We start from the raw sequence: 22,184 nt of genomic DNA on the forward strand, positions 1-22,184 counted from the left end.
GGAGCTCATGAGTCTGGGAACTAGGAGATGCAGGCCTGTCACTCTCTCTCCCCATCCATTTAGGTCGTGTGACTTTCCCAGTATCAATGTGTGACAATGCACAGAGTACTGTGTACTAGGGAGGCTTTTCCAAGACTTAGTACTCCGTTTTGGGGGCTCTATTACATGGGCATGATTGAGCACTCATGTGGTTGATGTCAAGTCTCCACTGGACTGATACCATGGGACCTAAAGCCCCACCTTAAAATCACATTATTTGCTGGCTAGCCCAAGGGCTCTGGGCAAACAAAGCTCATCTTCCAAGAGCTGAGGGCAGAAGACAGAGACTTCTTTTGCAGCGAAGTTAAATGCCACCACCACCACCTTTGGCCAAGACTCTTACAGCAAAATAATCATATTCCCTAACATCTGGAGGGGCCAATGTGGAAGTAGGGAAAGATTTAAAGAAACAACTAATATAAAGCTTATAAAGCTAGTACATATTCATATCTTTTCCCTAATTTTTCATTTCCCCCTTTGTATCTTATGATAAAGTGGAGCAGAGCTATTCAGCTTAGAAATTAGCTGACATTGGGGCACCTGGATGGCTGAGTCAATTAAGCGTTAGACTCTTGATTTCGGCTCAGGTCATGATCTCAAGGTTGTGGGATGAGTCCCACGCTGGGACTCCTTGCTCAGCAGGGAGCCTGCTAGAGATTGTTTCTCTTCCTCTCCCTGTGCCGGGCTTCCCCACCATGTGTGTGCTCACTTGTGCTCTCTCTCAAATTAATTAATTTATAAAAAAAAAAAAAAAAAAAAAAGGAAATTAGCTGATGGTGAGGTAAACCCAATGCTTTCTCAAGCTTTCTCCATCTGTGTTACTTCCTGGTTGTTTTTTTTTTTTTTTTTTTAAGATTTTTGTTATTTATGAATGAGAGAAAGAGAGCAGGAGGAGGAGCAGAGAGAGAGGGACAAGCAGACTCTGCACCAAGCATGGAGCCCAACACAGGGCTCGATCTCAGGAGCCTGAGATCATGACCTGAGTTTATTTTTTTTTTTAATTTTTATTTATTTATGATAGTCACAGAGAGAGAGAGAGGCAGAGACACAGGCAGAGGGAGAAGGCAGGCTCCATGCACCGGGAACCTGATGTGGGATTCGATCCAGGGTCTCCAGGATCGCGCCCTGGGCCAAAGGCCGGCGCCAAACCGCTGCGCCACCCAGGGATCCCATGACCTGAGTTTAAACCAAGAGTTTCACACTTAATCTGAGTCACCCAGGCACTCCCTGAGTGCGGGGCGGAGGGGAGGGGGGAGCTTTAACTCGATTTCCCAATACATTTGACCATGACTATGAATATCAGTATTGTAACAGGGCCACTGCTACACCCTATCACGCAGTGTGCTAGGATATGTGTCCTGAAAGGCTCTGGCACATTAGTAGAGTTCCATTCAGTCATTAACAATTTGTCCAGTCCATCATCACACAGTGTGACTGAAATGTCCCCCAGAGTGATGCCATTCAGGTTTGCAGACTCCCATTCAGTTTTTTTTTAGGTTCCAAAAGCAAGAGTGGTCTCACAGCAACATGAGTCTCCGCCCTTTCAGGCACCAAAGCCACACTATCATGCTCTCATTGCATAGGCCACTCATTCATTTCTTTACCCTTAGCTCCCATCCCTCCTCTCCTGTTACACCCTAACTTTTCTACTTTTGGAAGGGGTGTTAGGTTTGGCCACTGTGCCAGTCCAGGTTGCCAAGAGAAATACTGTTTAGCATATGCTCCCCTCAGGCCTCTTCCACTGGGACGGGGCAGGGACAGGGGAGGATTCCCTGGGCGCAGAACTAAGGGGAGCTGTCAGACTGCCTTGCAATATAGCTACATTTAGTCGTAGCCCCAACTGTGCCACGTGGGACAAAGGCACAACCTACCCCATCAGACCCTTAGGAATCCTGACATAAAGGCTGAAAGGTACAGTTTCTTACTTAGGGATCACCCCTGCTTCTGGCACCTGGTCCTGGGACCATTACAACAGGTAGGACAGAGGAAGTTGAGGTGATGTGGGGGAAAAAAAAAGTGTAGTGAATATCAGCATTCTTCCCATCATCTCTTCTCCAAATCTACCTTCCCCCTGAAAAAGTAGAGGAATCTGTCTAGAGAGTACCTGCTCTGGGCCTCACGGTGAGTGAGCACACACTCACAAACATGTAAGCCAGGCCTTCATGCCTTTATTCCCCCATTTTAGACTTTAAAAAAATGTTTCAACTGCCTGTTCCAATTCTCCATCAAACCATTCCTTTGAAAATTATATCCCTCTGTCCACTGTTGAACATTATGTGCTATAAAATGTGTTCCTTGGTCTGAAGATATGTGATCTGACAATCCATACAGTTCTAGTATCTTCAGTTCCAGTCCTTTATTGTGCCCTGAGCATTTTTACCTACCATGGAACTGGCTATCCTCAGCCCGGAGTACTGTCTGTTCCTGTCAGGGCCCGTTTGTACCCCTTGCCCTCCAGGTTTACAGGCGTCAGTCTGATTTGCCAGATACATGTGGCCACTGCCTGTCAGAAAAACCCAAACCTAGGGGCTTGTACCATTGTCCAGTTCTTCCATCATTGCTGGAAAAATAGCATACAATTCAGCCCACTGAATTGATTTGTTTTGACCTTCATCAGAGTAGTGGACTTCCATACAGAAAACTGTCCATTTACTATGGAACTCCCCTCCGTAAACCAACAACTCTGCTGGTCGATGGAGAGCTTTTCATGGGGCGTTGCCTGAGGGCTCAGTGGCCATAGGATCCAAGAGCTACTCAGGTGGTTCCAGAGCCGTCTTTAGGGAAAAGAGGCTCCTACTCAGGAGTACTTCCTCTCATTCTCCCGGTAACCTGTTCCGGTATAAACCATTTCCGTTTTATGATGAAATACTTCTGGGCATTACCCTCCTCATTAAAGAATTTCCCCCAATATCACCCAAGGCATTGTGGGTTCAGTTTTCAAGGTTATTTTATGCCCTTTTATCATAGGGAAAATCGCAGAGTTCAGTAATATCTCTCAAATGGGAATTTACTGTCGCAAATCCCAGCAATTGCCACTAGGTGGCGCTCGTAGGCTGCATATGGGACTGTGTCCTCCAGCAAAAACCCGGAATGGGCCCCTGTAATCTCAGGGCTTCCCATTCAGCACGTCCAGTCAATACTGGCGCAAGGCGGGATCACCATGCCTTCTGTTACACATACAGGCCGAGTAGATTTAGCAGACTTCTTAAAGACCCTTAGGATTTGGGTAACGGTACATGAGCACGGACTCATGCTGAAAGTCACCAGCCGAACTATCCCCCCTAATGAGAGAGTCAGCCTGTCCCCTGCAACTTTGAGGCCAGACACGGACTGCTCCTCTAGCTATGAAAGCCCCAGACAGCATCGCTGTTCAGTATAAGTCTGTCTGGCCCACACTGAAATTCTGTTGTTTACTATAACCACCCTCATGAATTATCTTAGCTACTGGAGAACTTGCAGCTTCTACATCAACACCTGCTACTTCACCTTGCATTTTTATGTTCTGGGGACAGCTTCCTTCCTTAAGCCCAAGAACTACCTCTGCCAGCTCTGAACTTATTTTCTGCAACTTCCTCACCCTTCTCTGCCTGCAGAGAGTTGAAGAGAGTGAGTGCCTAGCTCTCCTTTAGGCTTTGGCCAATTAAGGGAATGTGGTGGCTGGTTTGATCTTCTGTGCAGACCACTCAAACTTTCTTCATATCAGTAATAAGGCTGTTTCCCTTCATCATCTGTGTGTTTACTGGAGGAACACTTTCAATTTCCTTCAAGAACTTTCCCTTTGCATTTACCACTTGGCTGACTGTTCAACACATGAGGCCTAGCTTTCAGCACACTTCTTTGCTCAGCTTAATAAGCATTTCTAGCTTTTGATTTAAAGTGAGAAATATAAAACTCTTCCTTTAACTTAAACACTTAGAGACCACTGTAGAATTATTAATTGGCCTAATCTCAATATTGTTGTGTCTCTGGGAATAGGGAGGCCCTAGGAGAGGGGGAAAGACAGGGCAACGGCCAGTCAGTTGAGCACTCAACACACAAAACACATATCAATTAAGTTCATCATCTTGGGCAGCCCAGGTGGCTCAGCGGGTTACCGCCGCCTTCAGCCCAGGGCGTGATCCTGGGGACCTGGGATCGAGTCCCACGTTGGGCTCCCTGCATGGAGCCTGCTTCTCCTTCTGCCTGTGTCTTTGCCCCCCCCTCTCTCTGTGTCTCTCATGAATAAATAAATAAAATCTTTAAAAAAACAAAGTTCATAATCTTAAGTGGGTATAGTTCTTGGTGCCCCACAACAATTACAATAGTGACAATCCTGATCACAAATCACCATAACAAATACGATGATAATGAAAAAACTAGAAATATTGTGAGAATTACCAAATGTGACACACAGATAGAAAATGAGCAAACACTGCTGGAAAAATCACCCCAATAGACTTGCTCAACACAAGGGTAGCCATAAATCTTCAATTTCTAAAAATTACAGTATCTGCAAAGCACAATAAAGTGAAGCACAATAAAACAAGGTATGCCTATACAAACTCGACCAACACTATTCCTTGAAGAAGCCAACCTGCTCATCCCAGGAAAATGTCAGGGAATCAAGAATTCTACCAGTGATATGAAAGTTTTTCTGTGTTTCTGAATTTGTATAATTACTCTGATGTGCAGTGCTATTTGGCATGCTTTCTCTACAGAAGAGAAAGAAGATTTATTCTTTAACATGGAAAGACTTCCTTGGATGGCTGACAAAGTCAACCTTGGCACTGAGGCTGGGGTTTGGTAAAGCCCCAACGGTCACATTCTTTACAACCTCTATCCTGCCAAAGGTATGTTTAAGGTCCTCAGTTTGCATTCAGGACCTAAGGGCTATCACGCTGGCTACTACTAGGTTTCACAGACAGAAGCTTTAACTAGATGGGCATCATCTTCCTTGAGATCCTCAAGTTTGCCCACATGCCTGACTTGCCAGGAAGTGACCTCTTCACCATCCATAGGCTTGGACTTCATGGGCCATCAAACGAGCCACAGGCGGGCTCACTGGAGCACTGTGCAGACACCTTTTCGACAGGTGTTCAGAGAGTGCTGAACAGCCCTGAGCGACACACAGTTGGGTACTGGCAGTCACAATCAGCTCATCTAGCAACACCCTGGTAGGAAGGAGCAGGGACTGTGAGCCTACGTAGAATTAGTGTCATGGGAAGTAAAGCTACTTGTTTGGCAATTCCTCAAAAAGTTAAACACAGAACTCCCACATGACTCAGCAATTCTACTCCTGGGTATAGCCAAAAGGTACAAGCAATGGAAGTATCCATCACCAGATGAATACAATGTGGTATATTCATGCAATGAAATATCCCTTGGCCATCCTATATCGATACATGATAACCTTGAGGACACTGAAACCAAGCCCTAACCCTAAAAATATGACTCAGTGAAATAAGCCAGACACAAAAGGACAAATGTTACATGACTACACTAATATTTGAGGTAAGGTATCTAGAATAGGCAAATTCAGACACAAGAGTGGAACAGAAGTTACCAGAGGGTATGGGGAGGAGGCAATGGGAGTTAGTGTTTAATAAGCAGAGTTTCAGTTCGGGAAGATGAAAAAGTTCTGGACATGGATGGTGGTGATGGTGGCACATTATAAATGTCCTTAATGTCACTGACCTTATACTTAAAAATGGTCAAAATGGTCAATTTTGTGTATTATGCATACAATTTATGTATATTTTACCAAAAAAAATTTTTTTTAAAGGACGGTAATGTGGTTCAGGCAGTTTAACATTTGACCACTATTCTGGGTAGTTTTATACACAAGGCAGGTCAATTATGTCATATTTTCAAAGAATCATCATCTTAGTAGGACATCTTCCAGCAGATATTTTTCCTTAATAATGACTGAAGGTTCAGACCCCACAATTCCTAGAAGTCAGGTACATATTGACAGAAAAGCTTAGGCAGAAAACAAAAATATAAACGAAACCACCAAAAAACAACAACCAAAAAAACCCTGAACGCCCACATCTACAAGATGAAACTATTTGGAGATTAAGCACAATGCCTGGGAGAATAAATGGGAAGTGACTCCATTACACATCACTCAAGGAAATAAGAACTAAAATAAGATATGTTTTCATCTCTGTGGTCTGGGCAACTGAGCATGTAATTTGCCCTATAAATGGTGGGTGAGCTGATCCAGGGGCAAATCAGAGGAAGTCAGGTCTTCAACATTCCAGAAGAGTGGAGGACATGACACTGGAAAACTCTGGGAGAATTACACCTAGACCTGAGGGATGGTCTCCCTCAGGTGGGATGGAGGTGAAAAGGGATAGAGTAGAAGTTGGTCAGAAGTGGGAGAAACAGCAGAAACAGAAAGGCAGGCAGGATTTCTGCCTTGCACACCTGGGAGGGCTCACAGGAGAACCAGACCGGCTTCAAGAAGCTAACTGTCTCCTCAGGTACCCTGCAGACATTGGATGAGCAGGATTGCAGCAGAGTAACTGCATGGGGGGCTAGGCCCAGGGGCACCAGGTCCGCAGGACTGGAAGTACTTTATTTGATAAACCCACACAATTATGTTTTTAGCAAGGTCTTTTCTTTACTCAATGAAAAACTAAGGTCATAATTAAGTTTCTACTTTGAGAGATTCTCACCCTTTTTCAGTCATAAACATCCCCAGGGCATGATTCTCTCCTGTCTGTGGGTGGATGACATCCTCTCACTTAAATCGTGAATTGGCTTATTTAAGGGAACTTGCATTGCCGAGTATTCTTTGGGTGATATTAAATTTGTTCTCAAATGATGTGCAGGGATAAACAGAAACTGAAGCAATTCAGGTCATGGCGTTAACAATAGAGACCACATCTGGGGCACCTGGGTGGCTCAGTTGGTTAAGTGTCTGCCTTGGGCTCAGGTCATGATCCCAGGGTCCTGGGACAGAGCCCTAAGGGCTCTCTGCTCAACTGGGAGCCTGCTTCTCCCTATCCCTCTGGCCTGCCACTCCCCCTGCTTCTCTGTCAAATAAATAAAATCTCAAAAAAAAAAAAATATATATAGACCACACCTGGCACTTGGCTGGCTCAGTCTGGGGAGCATGTGACTCTTGATCTTAGGGTTGTAAGTTCAAACCCCACATTGTATGGCCAATTATTAAAATAAATAAAAAAATTTTAAGGCATTAGACCACACCCTAGAAACATATATTTTTGCATTCTAGGTTTCAATTACTATAAGCATATCTAAGGGGGAGGCTCCTTATCAAAATCCAGATCAGATAACTCAAGGGTACAGAGGGAAAAAGCTAGGGCTGGTCTAAAATTTAGCTCCAGGGCAGCCCGGGTGGCTCAGAGGTTTAGCGCCGCCTTCCACTTGGGGCATGATCCTGAAGACCAGGGATGGAGTCCCACGTCGGGCTCCCTGCATGAAGCCTGCTTCTCCCTCTGCCTGTGTCTCTGCCTCTCCCCACCCCCGCTCTTTGGGTCTCTCACGAATAAATAAATAGATCTTTTTTAAAAAATTTAAAAAATAATAAAATTTAGCTCCAACTCATAACTTTGGGGCATCCAGTACATCCCAAAGCAAAACTGGCAAGTTTCCCTTTGGATGAAGCTTTCTTCAAGGGCGGCCATGCTCTGGGAAATTGAGAGGATGCTAACTAAATAGTGGGTCTCTGAGATAGAGAATAGGAGATTAAAATCCAAACTGGATTCTGTTCTCAGTTTGGGAATTTTCTTAGTAAAGATTCTGAGTATCAGTAAGGAAGGCGCTACTCTCTAGGGGTTGTAGTGCCTGTTTCTACCCTTGAGTGGAGACTGGGGCTCTAGGGTTTCAATGTCATGTTCGCCCACTATCTGGAGAAGACAGCATGCCATTATGAAATGGATTTTGGTCCAAGGTAATGAATACTGAAATTTTCCCAGTTTCATTCTAAAACAGAAAAAAATAATATTTTTTAAAAATCTTATAAAATATTTAAAATATTTATAAATATTTATAAAATAAAGATTTTATTTATTTATTCATGAGAGACTCAGAGAGAAAGAGACACAGGCAGAGGGAGAAGCAGGCTCCCTGGGAGCCTGACGCAGGACTTCATCCCAGGTCCCCAAGATCATGCCCTGAGCCAAAGGCAGAAGTTCAACCGCTGAGCCACCCAGGCGTCCCAATAAAATAATATTTTTACTGGATTGTTTTATTATTATAGCTTTCCAAATATTTTGTGGTGATTCTGCATAAGCCACCACACAGGCTGGCATCTAATCCAGCATGCCCTAACAGCCAGTGTGCAGAGGACTCCTCTCAAAAATGCGGATTTCCATGCTCCACCACCTCCATTCTGGTGACTCAAAGACTTCATCCTGAGAACCGAGGTCCAATTACAGCAATCATTTGGATGTTTGCATCTCACCTTCTGGAGACTAGAAAGGAGAATGCTCATGTTTTTCAAAGACCTGGGCTTTGCAACCCAACACTCTGAAGAACTCCTCTGGTTATTCGGTGCACAGCATGTCTGTTGTATATTAAAGTAGATAAAGTAGTCAGTAGTCACTTATCCTGATAACACAAACCTGTGGCCTCGCATGTGTAGGGATAGCCCTTTTCTACCTGCCACAGTGGGAAGAAGTGGGTAGGTACCACATCCCCAAAGAGGAGAGCATGAATACCCTTAGTCCAAATGTCCTAAATGTGGACTGCAGAGTCAACATGAAGTACTGGCTAAAGGCTCACATCTGGGACACCTGGGTGGTTCTCTGCCTTCCACCCAGGGCGTGATCCTGGGGTCCCGGGATCGAGTCCCGTGTGGGGCTCCCTGAACAGCCTGTTTCTCTCTCTGCCTAGGTCTCTGCCTCTCTCTCTCTCTCTGCGTGTGTCTCTCATGAATAAATAAATAAAACCTTTTAAAAAAATAAAGGCTCACATCTGCAGTGGGAGATGCCTATTTTCCAACAATCAGATGACCAAAAACACAAGACCACAGGTTGACCAAGGCCAAGACCACTTCAGTGGGACACCTGGGTGACTAGTTGGTTGAGTCTGCCTTCAGCTCAGATCATGATCCTGGGGTCCTGGGACTGAGCCCTGTGTAGGACTCCCTGCTCAGCAGAGTCTGCTTCTCCTTCTCCCTCTGCCCCCCCACCCCCAACTCATGCCCTCTCTCAAATAATCTTAAAAAAAAAAAAAAAAAACCACTTCAATACCCTTTCCCCTCCTCTACCTCCAATAAAAGATTAGAAAGAGATAAAGAGATCACTAGGGGGGTGGGGTTGTGTGTATGTGGTCCAGTCATCTATTGCTACATAAAAGGCTACCTACCCCAAAGCCTAGTGGTGTACAACAACAATCATTTTTACATTCATGCGTTCTATGGATTGGGGATTTGAAAAGAGCATGGAAATGTGGTAAATCCTTCTCCACTCCATGACATCTGGGCTTCTGCTGGGATGACTTGAGCTGACAGAAGAGCTCAGATGCCTTCTTCCTTGTACATCTGGCACCTAAGCCCCAAAGGCTAAGAATGGGCAGCTGGAGCACCTGCACAGGGCTCCCTAGCAGGGGGCTTCAGGCAGTGGGAATAGGTAGGGTTTCTTACATAATGGCTGGGAGCTCCAAGGGCCAGTGTCCCTGCTAAACAGGCGAAGCTACTTGATCTCTAGGATCAGGCCCTGGAGGTCACAGCATGTGACTTTTGTCACATTCCACTAATGGAAGCAATGACAGACCCACTCACACTCAAAAACAGGGAATAAGAATATCACCCTACCTCTTGATGGAAGAAGCATGAAAGAATTTGGGCAGGCAGCGTTGTAAAATCATCACAGGTCATCAGGAAGAGTAAATAATAAATAATAATAGAAGAAAATTTCCCAGAGCTGAAGAAAGACATGAGTTTCAAATTAAAAGAGGACCCCAAGAGCTAAGGAGAAAAAAAAAGATTCAAATCTGGACACATCTTGATGATGTTTCAGATCACCAAAGATAACTACAGTTAATTGTTGAATGACATGGGTTTGAACTGTGCTTATACATAGATTTTTTTCTTTAAGTAGGCTCTACATTCAGCATGGAGCCCAATGAGGGGCTTGAATTCACAATGCTGAGATCAAGACTTGAACTGAGATCAAGAGTCAAATGCTCAACTGAGTCACCTAAGGCGCCCTGGATTTTTTTTTTTTTTTCAATAAATACAGTATAGTATTGTAAATGTATTTTCTTTTCCTAATGATTTTAATAACCTTTTTCCTCTAGCTTACTTTATTATAATACAGTATATAATACATTTAACATACAAAATATGTGTTAATTAACCATTCATGTTAAATGGATAAGGCTTCCATTCAACAGTAGACTATTAGTTTTAGGGGAGTCAAGTTATACTAGGACTTTTGACTGGGGAGGGGGTAGTCAGTGCCCCTAGCTTGAGTTCTTCAGGGTCAACTATATTCCCAAAAACTTCCAGAAAGAAAAATAATCTCAAGAGCAATAAGAATCAGATGAGGGGCAGCCTGGGTGGCTCAGCGGTTTAGTGCTGCCTTTGGCCCAGGGCTAATCCTGGAGACCCGGGATTGAGTCCCACGTCAGGCTCCCTACATGGAGCCTGCTTCTCCCTCTGCCTCTCTCTCTCTCTCTCTCTCATGAATAAATGAAATCTTAAAAAAAAAAAAAAAAAAAAAAAGATTGCTCTCATTGGATCTAGAGTGAATCATGGCTCAGGATTCCAGGTATCTGGAGCTGTCAGCCAAGCAGTGGTGCCCAAAGAGTAGATCAGCTGAGCCTGTGCCACTGCACAGGCATGAGACCCAAATCTCCCAGTTTACTGCATCTAGGTCATCTCCATCACATGACTTCACCTCAGTCCAGGCTTGCCCACTTCCCTAACATTCCCCCCTCCACAAGATCTCACTTCCCTCCTAAATACTCACTGACCTGTGAAGTCTTCCAAATTTACCAACTTAACCATTTCAAGTCCTTCCCTCCTTTTTTTTTTAATAATTCATATTTTTTAAAAGATTTTATTTATTTATTCATGAGAGACACAGAGAGAGAGGGGCAGAGACACAGGCAGAAGGAGAAGCAGGCTCCATGTGGGGAGTCCGACATGGGACTCAATCCCGGGTCTCCAGGATCAGGCCCTGGGCTGAAGGCAGTGCTAAACCGCCGAGCTGCCCTCCTTCCCTCCTTCTACATAAGAGATTCTCCCTCTGGTTGCCAATCCCCATTTGCATGAGCTGGGATTAGGTTCAGCTATATAAGAAAACCCAACACAATGAATGCATGCTCAGAAGTCGGTTTCTCTCCTTGTAAATGCCACTTGTGAATACAAGTGGTGGCCAGTCCAGGGATCGTAGCATGCTGCCCTCCAGATGGCCTCATGCTCAGCAGCCTGTTGCCTGCAGGCTATTCACCCATGATCTCTAAGCCTCAAGCCTTCCTTTCTATGTTTTTGTGTGGCACTGGTCCCAGGCTCCTCACCCAGCCGTCCTCAAGCTGAGTTGTGCCACTGGGAGGTACTAGATGGAAGGGGAAGCAGGAAGAAGGGACTTCCTTTTTTCCAAGGCTAGTAGCAGCAACATGAGCCAGGCAGTTCCAGTAGCATAGGGCTTACCCTGCCAACAGAGAAAGCACTGGCTTTCCCAGGCTCCCTCCCGACTGGAGCTGTGCCTCTCTTGCAAGTTCAAATAATCATCAGGGTTCTACCTTCTCACAGGTCTCAGCAAAAACCACAGGACCCTCCAAGCTCCAGGGTTCTGGTAACATCACCTCTTCCTTTTTGTCCCTCTGGCAGGTATATGTTTCCCACACTCAATTTCTAGTATATCCCAGAGCCCCTTTTTGCTCTTTCAGCCATTCCACACCCCATAGTCAGCTCCCTATATTAAGCACCCTGTCTGAAATATCTAGTGTGGCATGATGTCCAGACTGGATCCTGAATCATAAATCTGTCTTTTCAGCCAGACTTTGCATTCAGCGAAGACGGGAACTGTACCTCTGCATCCCTTGCCTCCTGCCTAGTATATACTAGTTTACTAACAAAGATTTGTTGAATTAATTAGCCTTTAGTTCAGGATGGAAAATTGGAAATCAAAATAAAGCATGATAAAACCATGGACAAGATTATTTTAGTGCACATAGTCATTGCTGATATTACTGACTAAAATCAAGAAATGCCAAATATTGATTAAGAGATTTTTTAAAGATTTTATTTACTTATTCACACACAGAGAGAGAGGCAGAGACATAGGCAGAGGGAGAAGCAGGCTCCATGCAGGGAGCCCAATGTGGGATTTGATCCTGGGACCACGGGATCACACCCTGGGCTGAAGGCAGACGCTCAACTGCTGAGCCACCCAGGCGTCCCTGTTCATGATTTTCTTATAACAATGCCCTGCCTTTTTGAAAACAAAAGCAAAGGGGTGCCTGAGTGGTTTGGTTGGTTAAGCATTCAACTCTTGATTTCAGCTCAGGTCATGATCTCAAGGGTTGTGAGATCAAGCCCTGGGTCAAGCTCATACTGGGCATGGAGCCTGCTTAAGATTCTCTCTCTCCTTCTCCCTCTGTCCGTTCCCCTATATCCCGACTTTCTCTCTCTCTCTCTCTCTCAAAAAAAAAAAAAAAAAAAAAAGGCAAAATAAACTGTTAGGACTACACCAAAATAAAAATCTTTTGCACAGTGGGGAAAAAAAAATCAACAAATAAAAAGGCAATCTACTGAATGGGAGAAGATATTTGCAAATCATATGTCCAATTAGCGGCTAATATCCAAAACATACAAAGCTATAGAACACCAAAACCACAAATAATTCGATTAAAAAGTGAGCAGAGGACCTAAATATACATTTTTCCAAAGAAGACATTACAGATGGCCAAGAGACAAAAATGCGCAACATCACTAATCAACAGGGAAATGCAAGTCAAAACTATAAGGGGTATCACCTCACATCTGTCAGAACGGCTAGAATCAAAAAGACAAGAATATATGTATGTGAGGATGTGGAGAAAAAGGAATCCTCGTGCACCACTAGGAACGCAAACTGGTCAGCCACGGTAGAAAAAATATGAAGGGTCCCTAAAAAATTAAATATAGAAATACAATATGATCCAGTAATTCCAATATTGGGCATTTACCCAAAGAAAATAAAAACACTAATTCAAAGCAAATATATGCTCTCCTATATTCATTGTCACATACAACAGTGAAGGTACAGAAGCAAGCCATGTCCCATACACAGACGAATGGGTAAAGATGTAGTATACGTACACGCAATGGAGTATCACTCAGCCATAAAAAAGAACGAGATCTTGCATCTGCAACAACACGGACGGACCTAGAGGGTATTATGCTAAGGGAATTAAGTCAGGCAGAAAAAGATAGATAACATATTATTTCGCTTATGTGAAATCTAAAAACAAAACAAAACGAAACAAAACAAAGCAGACCCATAAATATAGAGAACTGATGGTTGCCAGAGGTGCAGGGAGGTAGGGGGATGGGCAAAATGCATGAAGGGGAGTGGGAGAAAGAGTCCTTCAGTTATGGTACAAGTCACAGGGATGAAGAGTACAGCATAAGAAATATAGTCGATGGTATTGTAATAGCGCTGTACAGTGATGGCAACTATACTTGAGAGCATGGCCTCATGGAGTTGTCAAATCACTATGTGGTACACCTGAAATCAATGTAACATTGTACATCAATATTTCAGTTAAAAACTCAGCAAAAGCTTCTGATAGGTAAAGTTAACATTTATTGAAATATTATATATGGAAAAAATGCACAAATCTTAAGCTCAGTGAATTTTCACTGTTTCCCGAAGCCAAATGCAGGTCTATGTCCATCTTCATCTAACTCTTTGAATCCACTTTCCTTAATTTTGTTCCCCTTAAACATTACTGGTTGTGTTCCCCAAAAAAGGTACTTGGAGTCCTAATCCCCAGGACTTCTGAATACAACTTTATATGGAAATAGGCTCTATGTAGATCTCATCAAGGTAAGGTGTGGTCGTGTGGGTGGCTAATCCAATGTTATTGATGTCCTTATACAAAAGGGAAATTTGGAGTTAGAAGGGAGATGATATGAAGAAAGCCATGCACTGATGGAGTCAGAGATTGGGGTGAGAGATGTCTACAAACCAAGGAAAGCCAAGGACTGCAGAGAATCTGTGAGACAATAAATTTCTGTTGTCTAAAACCACCAGTCCATAGGACTTAGTATGGCAGCTCTGAGAAACAAATACAAGTACTAACATTGCATAGATTATACTTACTAGACACTTTAAATTTGTTTTATACTACAAATATTCATTTCACCTGCTATCTCTACCAGACTAAGTTCCACACGGGACCAGAAATTCCTTTTACTCTCTATTGTATCCCAATATTTAAAACAGTGTGTGAGGCAGCCCCAGTGGCCCAGTGGTTTAGTGCCACCTTTGGCCCGGGGTGTGGTCCTGGAGATCTGGGATCGAGTCTCGCGTCGGGCTCCCTGCATGGAGCCTGCCTCTCTCTCTCTGTATCTCTCATGAATAAATCAATAAAATCTTTTAAAAAATAAAATAAAAAATAAATAAAACAGTGTGTGGCACAGAGTGGGCATGTCAATATTACCTGCAGTCCAGAGAAGACCCCCTACATATTAGAAACCTTGATATATTCACCGGCAAGAGGCAGGGCTGTTCTTAGCCTCAAATAACAGAAAACATGACTCACAGCAGTTTGAGCAAATACAAATTTATTTATTTTTTTACATAAAAGCCCAGTGGTCAGGAGTCCAGGGCTGTGGCAGTACCTCAGTGATGCCCTAAGGACCCATACTCCATTTGCTCTGGTGTTCACTTCTGCCCTGGTGGTCACAGGGGGCCTCTGCATCTTTGGGGATCACCTCCACATTCCAGCAGGAAGAGGGTGGGCAAACAGCCACACCAGCTGCTATCTGACGCTTTTCACTGAGAACCTCAACTGATTGTCTCCAGCATCTCAGCAGGCACAACTCTCAAAGAACCACCCTACCTAAGAAGCTGGAAGATGTAGCTGAGCATTTAGCCTTCCAGCAATGGAAGAGGAGGAAGACGGGGAGCAATATCCAGAGTACTTGATTCAGTGATGCTGGGCTCATTTGGAAGGATGAATGCCGGTAAATATGTTGGGACAACTGGCTAGGCATAGTGGGAAAACCAGATCCTTTATTACACCCTACACAAAAGTTAATTCCACAGAGATTACACACTAAATTTGAACAGCAAAACTGGGGGAAAAAAATCTTTGGAAAAGATTAGTAAATGACATTAAAATGTAGACTGTATGTCACATGACATCATTAGAAAAGCAAAAAGATAAGCATACTGAGTATCTGCAAAACACACAACCTAAGGATCACATGAAAACACACATATATCCACAAGAAAAAAGGGAGAGGCAAAAAATTAAACCATCATGGAGGAAATACAAACAGATGTTTGAGGATACAGAAATCCTTGACCTAATTAGTAGAGAAAGGCAAATTAAAACTTTTACACCGGGGATCCCTGGGTGGCGCAGCGGTTTGGCGCCTGCCTTTGGCCCAGGGAGCGATCCTGGACACCCGGGATCGAATCCCACGTTGGGCTCCCTGTGCATGGAGCCTGCTTCTCCCTCTGCCTATGTCTCTGCCTCTCTCTCTCTCTCTCTCTCTGTGTGTGACTATCATAAATAAATAAAAAAATTTAAAAAAAATAAAACTTTTACACCTATCGGGACGCCTGAGAGGCTCAGTGGTTGAGTGTCTGCCTTTTGGCTCAGGGCATGATACTGGAGTCCTGGGACTGAGTCCCACATTGGGCTCCTTGTGACAAGCCTGCTTCTCCCTCTGCCTATGTCTGTGCCTGTGTGTGTCTCTCATGAATAAATAAAATCTTAAAAAAACCAAAATGTTTACACCTATCAGACTGTCAAAAAGTATACACTGACAAATATCGAGTGCTAAGAAATGGGCCAAAGGAACCTCAGTCACCATGGTGGGAGAAGAATGGATACAACCCATTTTGGAGAGCAATCAGACATCTAGTAAAACTGGAATGTAGGTAAATTACAATCTGGCAGTTCCCGCACACTTGTGCTTGGAGGGAGATGCGCTCAAGAACGGTTAGAGCAGCATTCTAAGACCAAAAACCTAGAATCCATCCAAACATCCAGCAGTGGCCAAAGGGAGAGACTGGAGTCCACTCATGCCATATCTCAGCCACGTGTAATGCAAAGATTCACAAACAATGCGCAATTTTAAGATCTGAGAAATACATCTGTGTACCATTGGTAATTTTTAAAATGCAAAATAATACCATATACTTATGGATACATACCTCCATGGTAACATTTAAAAAAAAACCACACATTTAAAAAATCAAAATCCATAGCAATCACCTCCGAAAGGAGGGGCACATATTTAGGGCAGGGGACAAAGAGGGATACAAGTGTGTCAGCAAGATTTTATTTCTCATTTTGCATAGCAGGCACAGGAAGATACATTTATATTTAACTTTTGTATGATGAAATAACTTCATTTTTTAAAAAAGATTTTTATTTATTCATGAGAGACACAGAGAGAGAGACCAGAGACCTAGGCAGAGGGAGAAGCAGGCTCCATGCAGGAAGTCCGATGTGGGACTCAATCCTAGGACTCCAGGATCACGCTCTGGGCTGAAGGCAGATGCTTAACCGCTGAGCCACCCAGGCGTCCCTGAAATAACTTCATTTTTAAATGCACACAGCAAAAAAGTGGATTACAGCATGATCCCACATGTATGAAAAAGCGTATGTGAGAGCACACATTTAACCTTCTAGGGAAGCACCTCCAGGTATGAACTTTGAAAGAGATGCCAAGGAGACACTGACAGCTAAGAACAGACCACAACCGCTTCAATATTGGCCTTCAAATCACTGGTCTAACACTGGCTGGTTCCCAAGCCTCTAAACTCATTCTAACCACCCAGTGTGGTTGTTTTAAAACTGCGATTGCCCTGCCGCCACCCGCCACCCCCCACCCCACCAATATACTCCCTTTGCCCACACCCTACTGACTTCTTAAACCCAAACTAGAGAATACAGAGGACTGACTTTCATTATCCAGGTGACTCCAATATGCAGCCAAGGGCAAGAGCCATACAGTACAGGATGCCAATCTGCCTGATAATTCAGTAATTCAGGGAGGGCCAAGACAGGGCCAAAATTAAAAGCCAAGTATGGCGAGTGTGGTGCTGACGACGGTGGTTGTAGCAGCCAGAGTTCCAGACCCGGGCCTCAGCTTTTTGTGTAGTGAGGACACAGTGCTCTCCCTAAGGAGGGAGATGGTCAGTGAGACAGGTGCCACTCAACCTAGTGGATTTCCAGAGTCCAAGTGGTTTAAGTGTTGTGGAGAAAAATGAGTTAACACATGTCACCTGCTCAGAACCATGCCTGGTACATAGTAAGCACTCAAAGTTAGCTAATTTCCAAGTAAAGAAACCGTCTTGAGAGAAAATGCTCAGTAAAATATTTCAATAAAGATCATGTTATTCTTACAGCTCCCAGCCCCATGAGAAGAAAACACAGCTCAGACTTCTGTCACTGTGATCTTGTAAACAATCCTTTGACATCTAACCTGCGAAAGACAAGTATTACATATGCAGAGGACATATCGAGAAGGACAAGAGAGTGAAAAGTGGATCAATGAGGAGCCCAGGAGAGTGAAAGACTGACAGGAAAGTAATATCTCGCTCTTCACCTCATCACTTCTATCCATTTTTTATGAGAATCTAATCAAGAATGTGACTTACAGAAAGTCTCGTTATGACAGGAAGACGGGGTTGCTCTTGCTTTTTAAGATGGAGACTTAAATGTTATTTTGAGTGGGAAAATGCTGAAGATGGTTCTGGAATGGATGAGGACACACTGTTCCATGGGAGGGTGAGGGACATCTAAGAGCAGTCTGGAGAGCAGAGGCAGGCCATGGCCAGGATGGACAGACCCATGAAAGCTGCTAGATGATGGTGCTTTCTCTTCAGCTGCTGGCTTTCTTTCACCTCCATGCCATCTTTCTCCCTTTGAGGCATCCCAAAAGGATACTGACTGACCCCAGCCTATCCTCCTGCACCCACAATCCCATCCAGCTCTTCCTGAAGCCCCCTTAGCCAGAGTTCCCTAGAGTTCACTTGGGCTTAGGTCACACCCTCCATGTGGCACCCCACATCGCCCCTAGCTGGAGTCTTCCACCCAGAGGCTCAGAGCACATGGGAGATGGCCCAGGGCCCCATCCCAGTGAGTCCGCCTGCTATGTGCCACCAAGCAAGTTTCAGGGTCAACTCCTAGAGCTGTGCTTCCCCACCTAGGAACAAGAGCACGGCACTTGCCTCCTGGGGCTGTGTGGCAGGGCCGAGGGGCAGAGGCTGAGAGCTGTAAAGCACTGGCCACCTGAAGGTTACTTGAAGAAAAGGAAAAGCAAACCCCTTAGGACAGTCACACAGCTGAGGTTGGTTATTTCATTTTATTTAGCCTACGGTCACATTCTGAGCCCTACCAAATTGCTCCTCCAGCCACACTTGAGGGTCGGCCTTGGGAACCTCAGAGGGTAACAAGGCCAAGGTTCCCCAGTCAGCCTCCTCTTCTACCAACACACGCTGCACAGAACAAAATCACTGCTCACATCCTCAGGCACTTACCCCAATGTGGTAGTGTTCAAGAGCTGACTGCCAGGGCCCAGCTCCAAACACAGTTTCCTCCCTGCTCCCAAGATGCTGGGAACAGGCAAGGACCTCTGTCCGCAGCTGTGGGGATGCCAAACCCTATTCCCTAGCCCTGCAGCCTGTCCCTGCTGGGCAAAAAGCAAAATGTACGAAAATACTTTTGTTTCTTTGAAACGGTTAAGAAATAAGGTCATCTTATTTTTCTTTTACAATCCCAGTAAAAAAAAGTTCACATTAGTGCCGGGGCCCAAAACTAGGCCCTTCCCTGGAACAGAGCACCAGCCACTCAGTAGAAACGCTTGTTCCGCTCCTGCCGCTTCTGAAACACTACGGCCCCCACCACAGCGCACACGATGATGCCCAAGAGTGCACACAGCAGCAGCAGGAACACCCGCCACCCCGTCAGGGGCCCACTTCGGAAGTTTCCAGTCGGGTCATCCACATTGTCTGGGGGAGAAGAGAAAGGAAGCTGAGGCGGCAAAACAGAGGTGTCAGGCAAGTCTCCCAGGAGACAGGAGAGTCCAATAGGATGGAGCAGAGTAACAGGCCACAGCCAGCCCTACTGGTGGAAGCTGTTTCCTGCTGTACCAGTGAGGGGCAGGGGAAAGGACAGAGGGATGATCCCACTAGGATTGAGCTTCCCAGGATCAAAGTCCCAGGAGCCCTCTGCTAGAAGAAGCTGGTGAAAACTGGATTCCTGGCCTCCCCAGGAGAGCCTGAGTCTGCACCCTGAGTCTGCACAGGCAGGCCTAACATCTGCATTCACAAACCCCACCCCAGTCCCATGCAATGGTCCAAGGTCTCCCTCTGGAGAAACGCAGCTCTGGCCAAAGACTGCCTTCACACCTGGATGCATTCCATGGCTTCTAGGGGGTTACCCAGGTCTCTACCCCGGGTCCTTATGCTCCAGACACATCACTTCTTTGCCTGTTAACACCATCAACAACTGCCAGGAATGAGGCCCTGATACATGAGGTATCTCCTAGAATCCCAATCAAAGGATTCAAGTTCATCAGTCTATGGGGAATGGACTGGGGTCAGGACTCAGGTCCTTATGCCCTGTTCCTGCCACTTGGCCTACCTCCTCAGCCACAACCCTCCACTCCTCACTGTGAGGGTGGCTCGGGCCTCCTCCCAGCCAGGCCTAGAATGCCAGCCAAGAGCCAACTTCCATCCTCCTTTCCCACACAACCTGACCAGGGCAGGCCTGCTGACCTGGTCTCAACACCAGCCTCTCCCCTCCTCTGCCCCCTGGCTCTGCCTCAGTCACTAGACTAAGCCCCAGGACAGCACCTAGCCCAGGGCTGAGCAGAGAGTGGAAGCTGTGGAACCATCTGCTAAAGGAATAAAAGGATCAAAGACTCTGCAAATGAATTAATCCCTGCCTGGCCAAACTCATGGGGTTGCTCTGTAGCAGATTTCCAAAAGCACTCAGCAGCCAGAAACCTTTCAATCAAAGGTTGCAAAAAACATAGTGTACAGCAGAGTCTGTTTAGCCCCTGAAATGTTTACAAGCAGTTTGAATCTTAAAAAAGTGAGATGTCATGTAAAATGCTGGGTTCCACTCCAGCTCAGTCCACATGGTGACCTTGGGCTAGGCTGAGAGGCTCCTCACTGACCCCCTCCGGCCCACAGGAATGACATCAGGGCTCTTGGGGTGGATGTCCACACACACAGGAGTTTCACTTCAGCCAGAGCCCTTGTTTTGTGAAAACAGACTGGGGGCTAATTAGCATCATGGGAAGAATCCCAGGCTTGGGGTTTTGCAAAAAACAAACAAACAAACAAAAAAACAAAAAAACACCTCAAGGTCAAATCTTGCCTTTACTTCTTTCTAGCTGAGGGAAACTGGAGGATCAGTTACTCTGGCTTATGGTGGGACCTACTGCCCAGGCCATTCATACCACCTACACCAACAAATTGGCCCCTCTGGCTTTCCTGGCCATTAACCCACTACCAAGCATTGGCAGAAGCAGATACCAGGTGTTCACATACCTACTCATTAGCACTGATTGCTGAGCCAAGACCCCCCCCCCCCCCCGCCCCCAGGCCACACCCACAACTGGACTAAGCAAAAGCAAATGGACCACAGGCACTCAGCCAAGCCCCACCCAATGCCAGACCCAGGGCAGGATGGGCCTCAAGCATGTACCTTTGGGTGACTTGAGGAAATTGACACTGGGCTCAATCTTGGTCCAGTCAATGTTCTCTTCGTCAGGCGTGTGTTCTACCATCAGCTGGAACAGCTTCATGGAAATGATGTCATGATTGTCTGCAGGACCAAGAGTTAGCTTTTAAGAGGCACGGAGCCCGCCTTATGGCACATGGCCCACGCCCCTCCCCAGAGCATGACTGTTGCTCCAGTCAGGGAAAGTGGCCAGGACCCCAGGCAGAGCCCTATTCCTTACTACTGAGGGGCCTGTTTTCTTCCCAGCAACCTCCAACCACCCCCAGCAGGCAGTATTCCAGGGCCTGGAATCTCTCTCTAGAACTCAACAATAAGAAACACAGGAGGATGGGGCTCAGTGGTTGAGCATCTGCCTTTGACTCAGGTCATGATCCCGGGGTCCTGGATCAAGTCCCGCATCAGGCTCCCTGCAAGGAGCCTGCATCCTCTGCCTATGTCCCTGCCTCCCTCCCTTTTTCATGAATAAATAAACATTAAAAAAAAAAAGAAAAGAAAACCTGGGAGGAGACAGAATGGACAGAAATAAGCATGAGTTTTATACTCAAAATCACTTGGGTCTAAATCCTGAGTCAGTTTCCTTGTTTATAAATCTAGATGATAATCTCTACCTTGCCTGGTTATCATGCCAAGAAAATAAAAGAGTACATACAAAACAGAAAACAATACCCAACAGATAGCATGTACAGAAAAGGACCTGCATATTATTCTATGGCTGGTTGAGAAGCCTGATCCTCCCAAGGGGCAGGCAGGCAGCTGCCAGGCACTCCTATCAGACACCCAAGAAGAGAATGCAGAAGAACGACTCAGCAACCAGCTGAGGGCCAGGTCCCAATACATGGGCAGTGAGTGTCCCCAAGGAGACCTGAGAAAGTTTCAGATCTAACCAGTATGGGCAGAAGGAAACCTCTGCTTGACAGTAAGTGATCACCCTATTTTGAGATGGGGAAGTTCAGAGCCAAGACGAGAGTCCTGGTCCCTTGATTCTAGTATCGACTCAGCTAATCGACTGGAACCTGAGGAAAAGCCTCATGTTAAGAATTCTGGAGACTGGAAAAGAGAGAGCCTAAGGAGCAAGGACCTGGCAGCTGGGTCAGGCAGAGCCATGTGGGACCTGACAGCCCTGTGAGCACAGCCCCAGAGGCCCAGGGACAAGTCCTGACTCTGAAGTCAGACTGCAGTTCCCATCAGGGCTCTGCACTTCCTAGGTCTGTGAACATGGGGAAATCCCTTCACCCATCAGGCTCCCCATGATGTCAGGTGTATAA

At 45.5% G+C, this 22,184-nt stretch overlaps 1 protein-coding gene across 1 annotated transcript in view; it reads right to left on the minus strand.

Annotated features, from left to right (window-relative positions):
- Positions 1–18,518: 18,518 nt before the first annotated feature.
- LMAN2 (lectin, mannose binding 2) overlaps positions 18,519–22,184 on the minus strand; it is a 20,272-nt gene continuing 16,606 nt past the window's right edge. The window contains exons 7-8 of the mRNA XM_041749767.1: positions 20,884–21,003; positions 18,519–19,178 (exon numbers count right to left, since the gene is read on the minus strand). Coding sequence (XP_041605701.1) covers positions 19,018–19,178; positions 20,884–21,003 — 281 coding nt within the window. The 3' untranslated portion in view covers positions 18,519–19,017. The remainder of the gene's footprint in view (positions 19,179–20,883; positions 21,004–22,184) is intronic.

This window comes from Vulpes lagopus, chromosome 3 (assembly GCF_018345385.1).
Source record: "Vulpes lagopus strain Blue_001 chromosome 3, ASM1834538v1, whole genome shotgun sequence".
NCBI classification, from domain to species: domain Eukaryota; kingdom Metazoa; phylum Chordata; class Mammalia; order Carnivora; family Canidae; genus Vulpes; species Vulpes lagopus.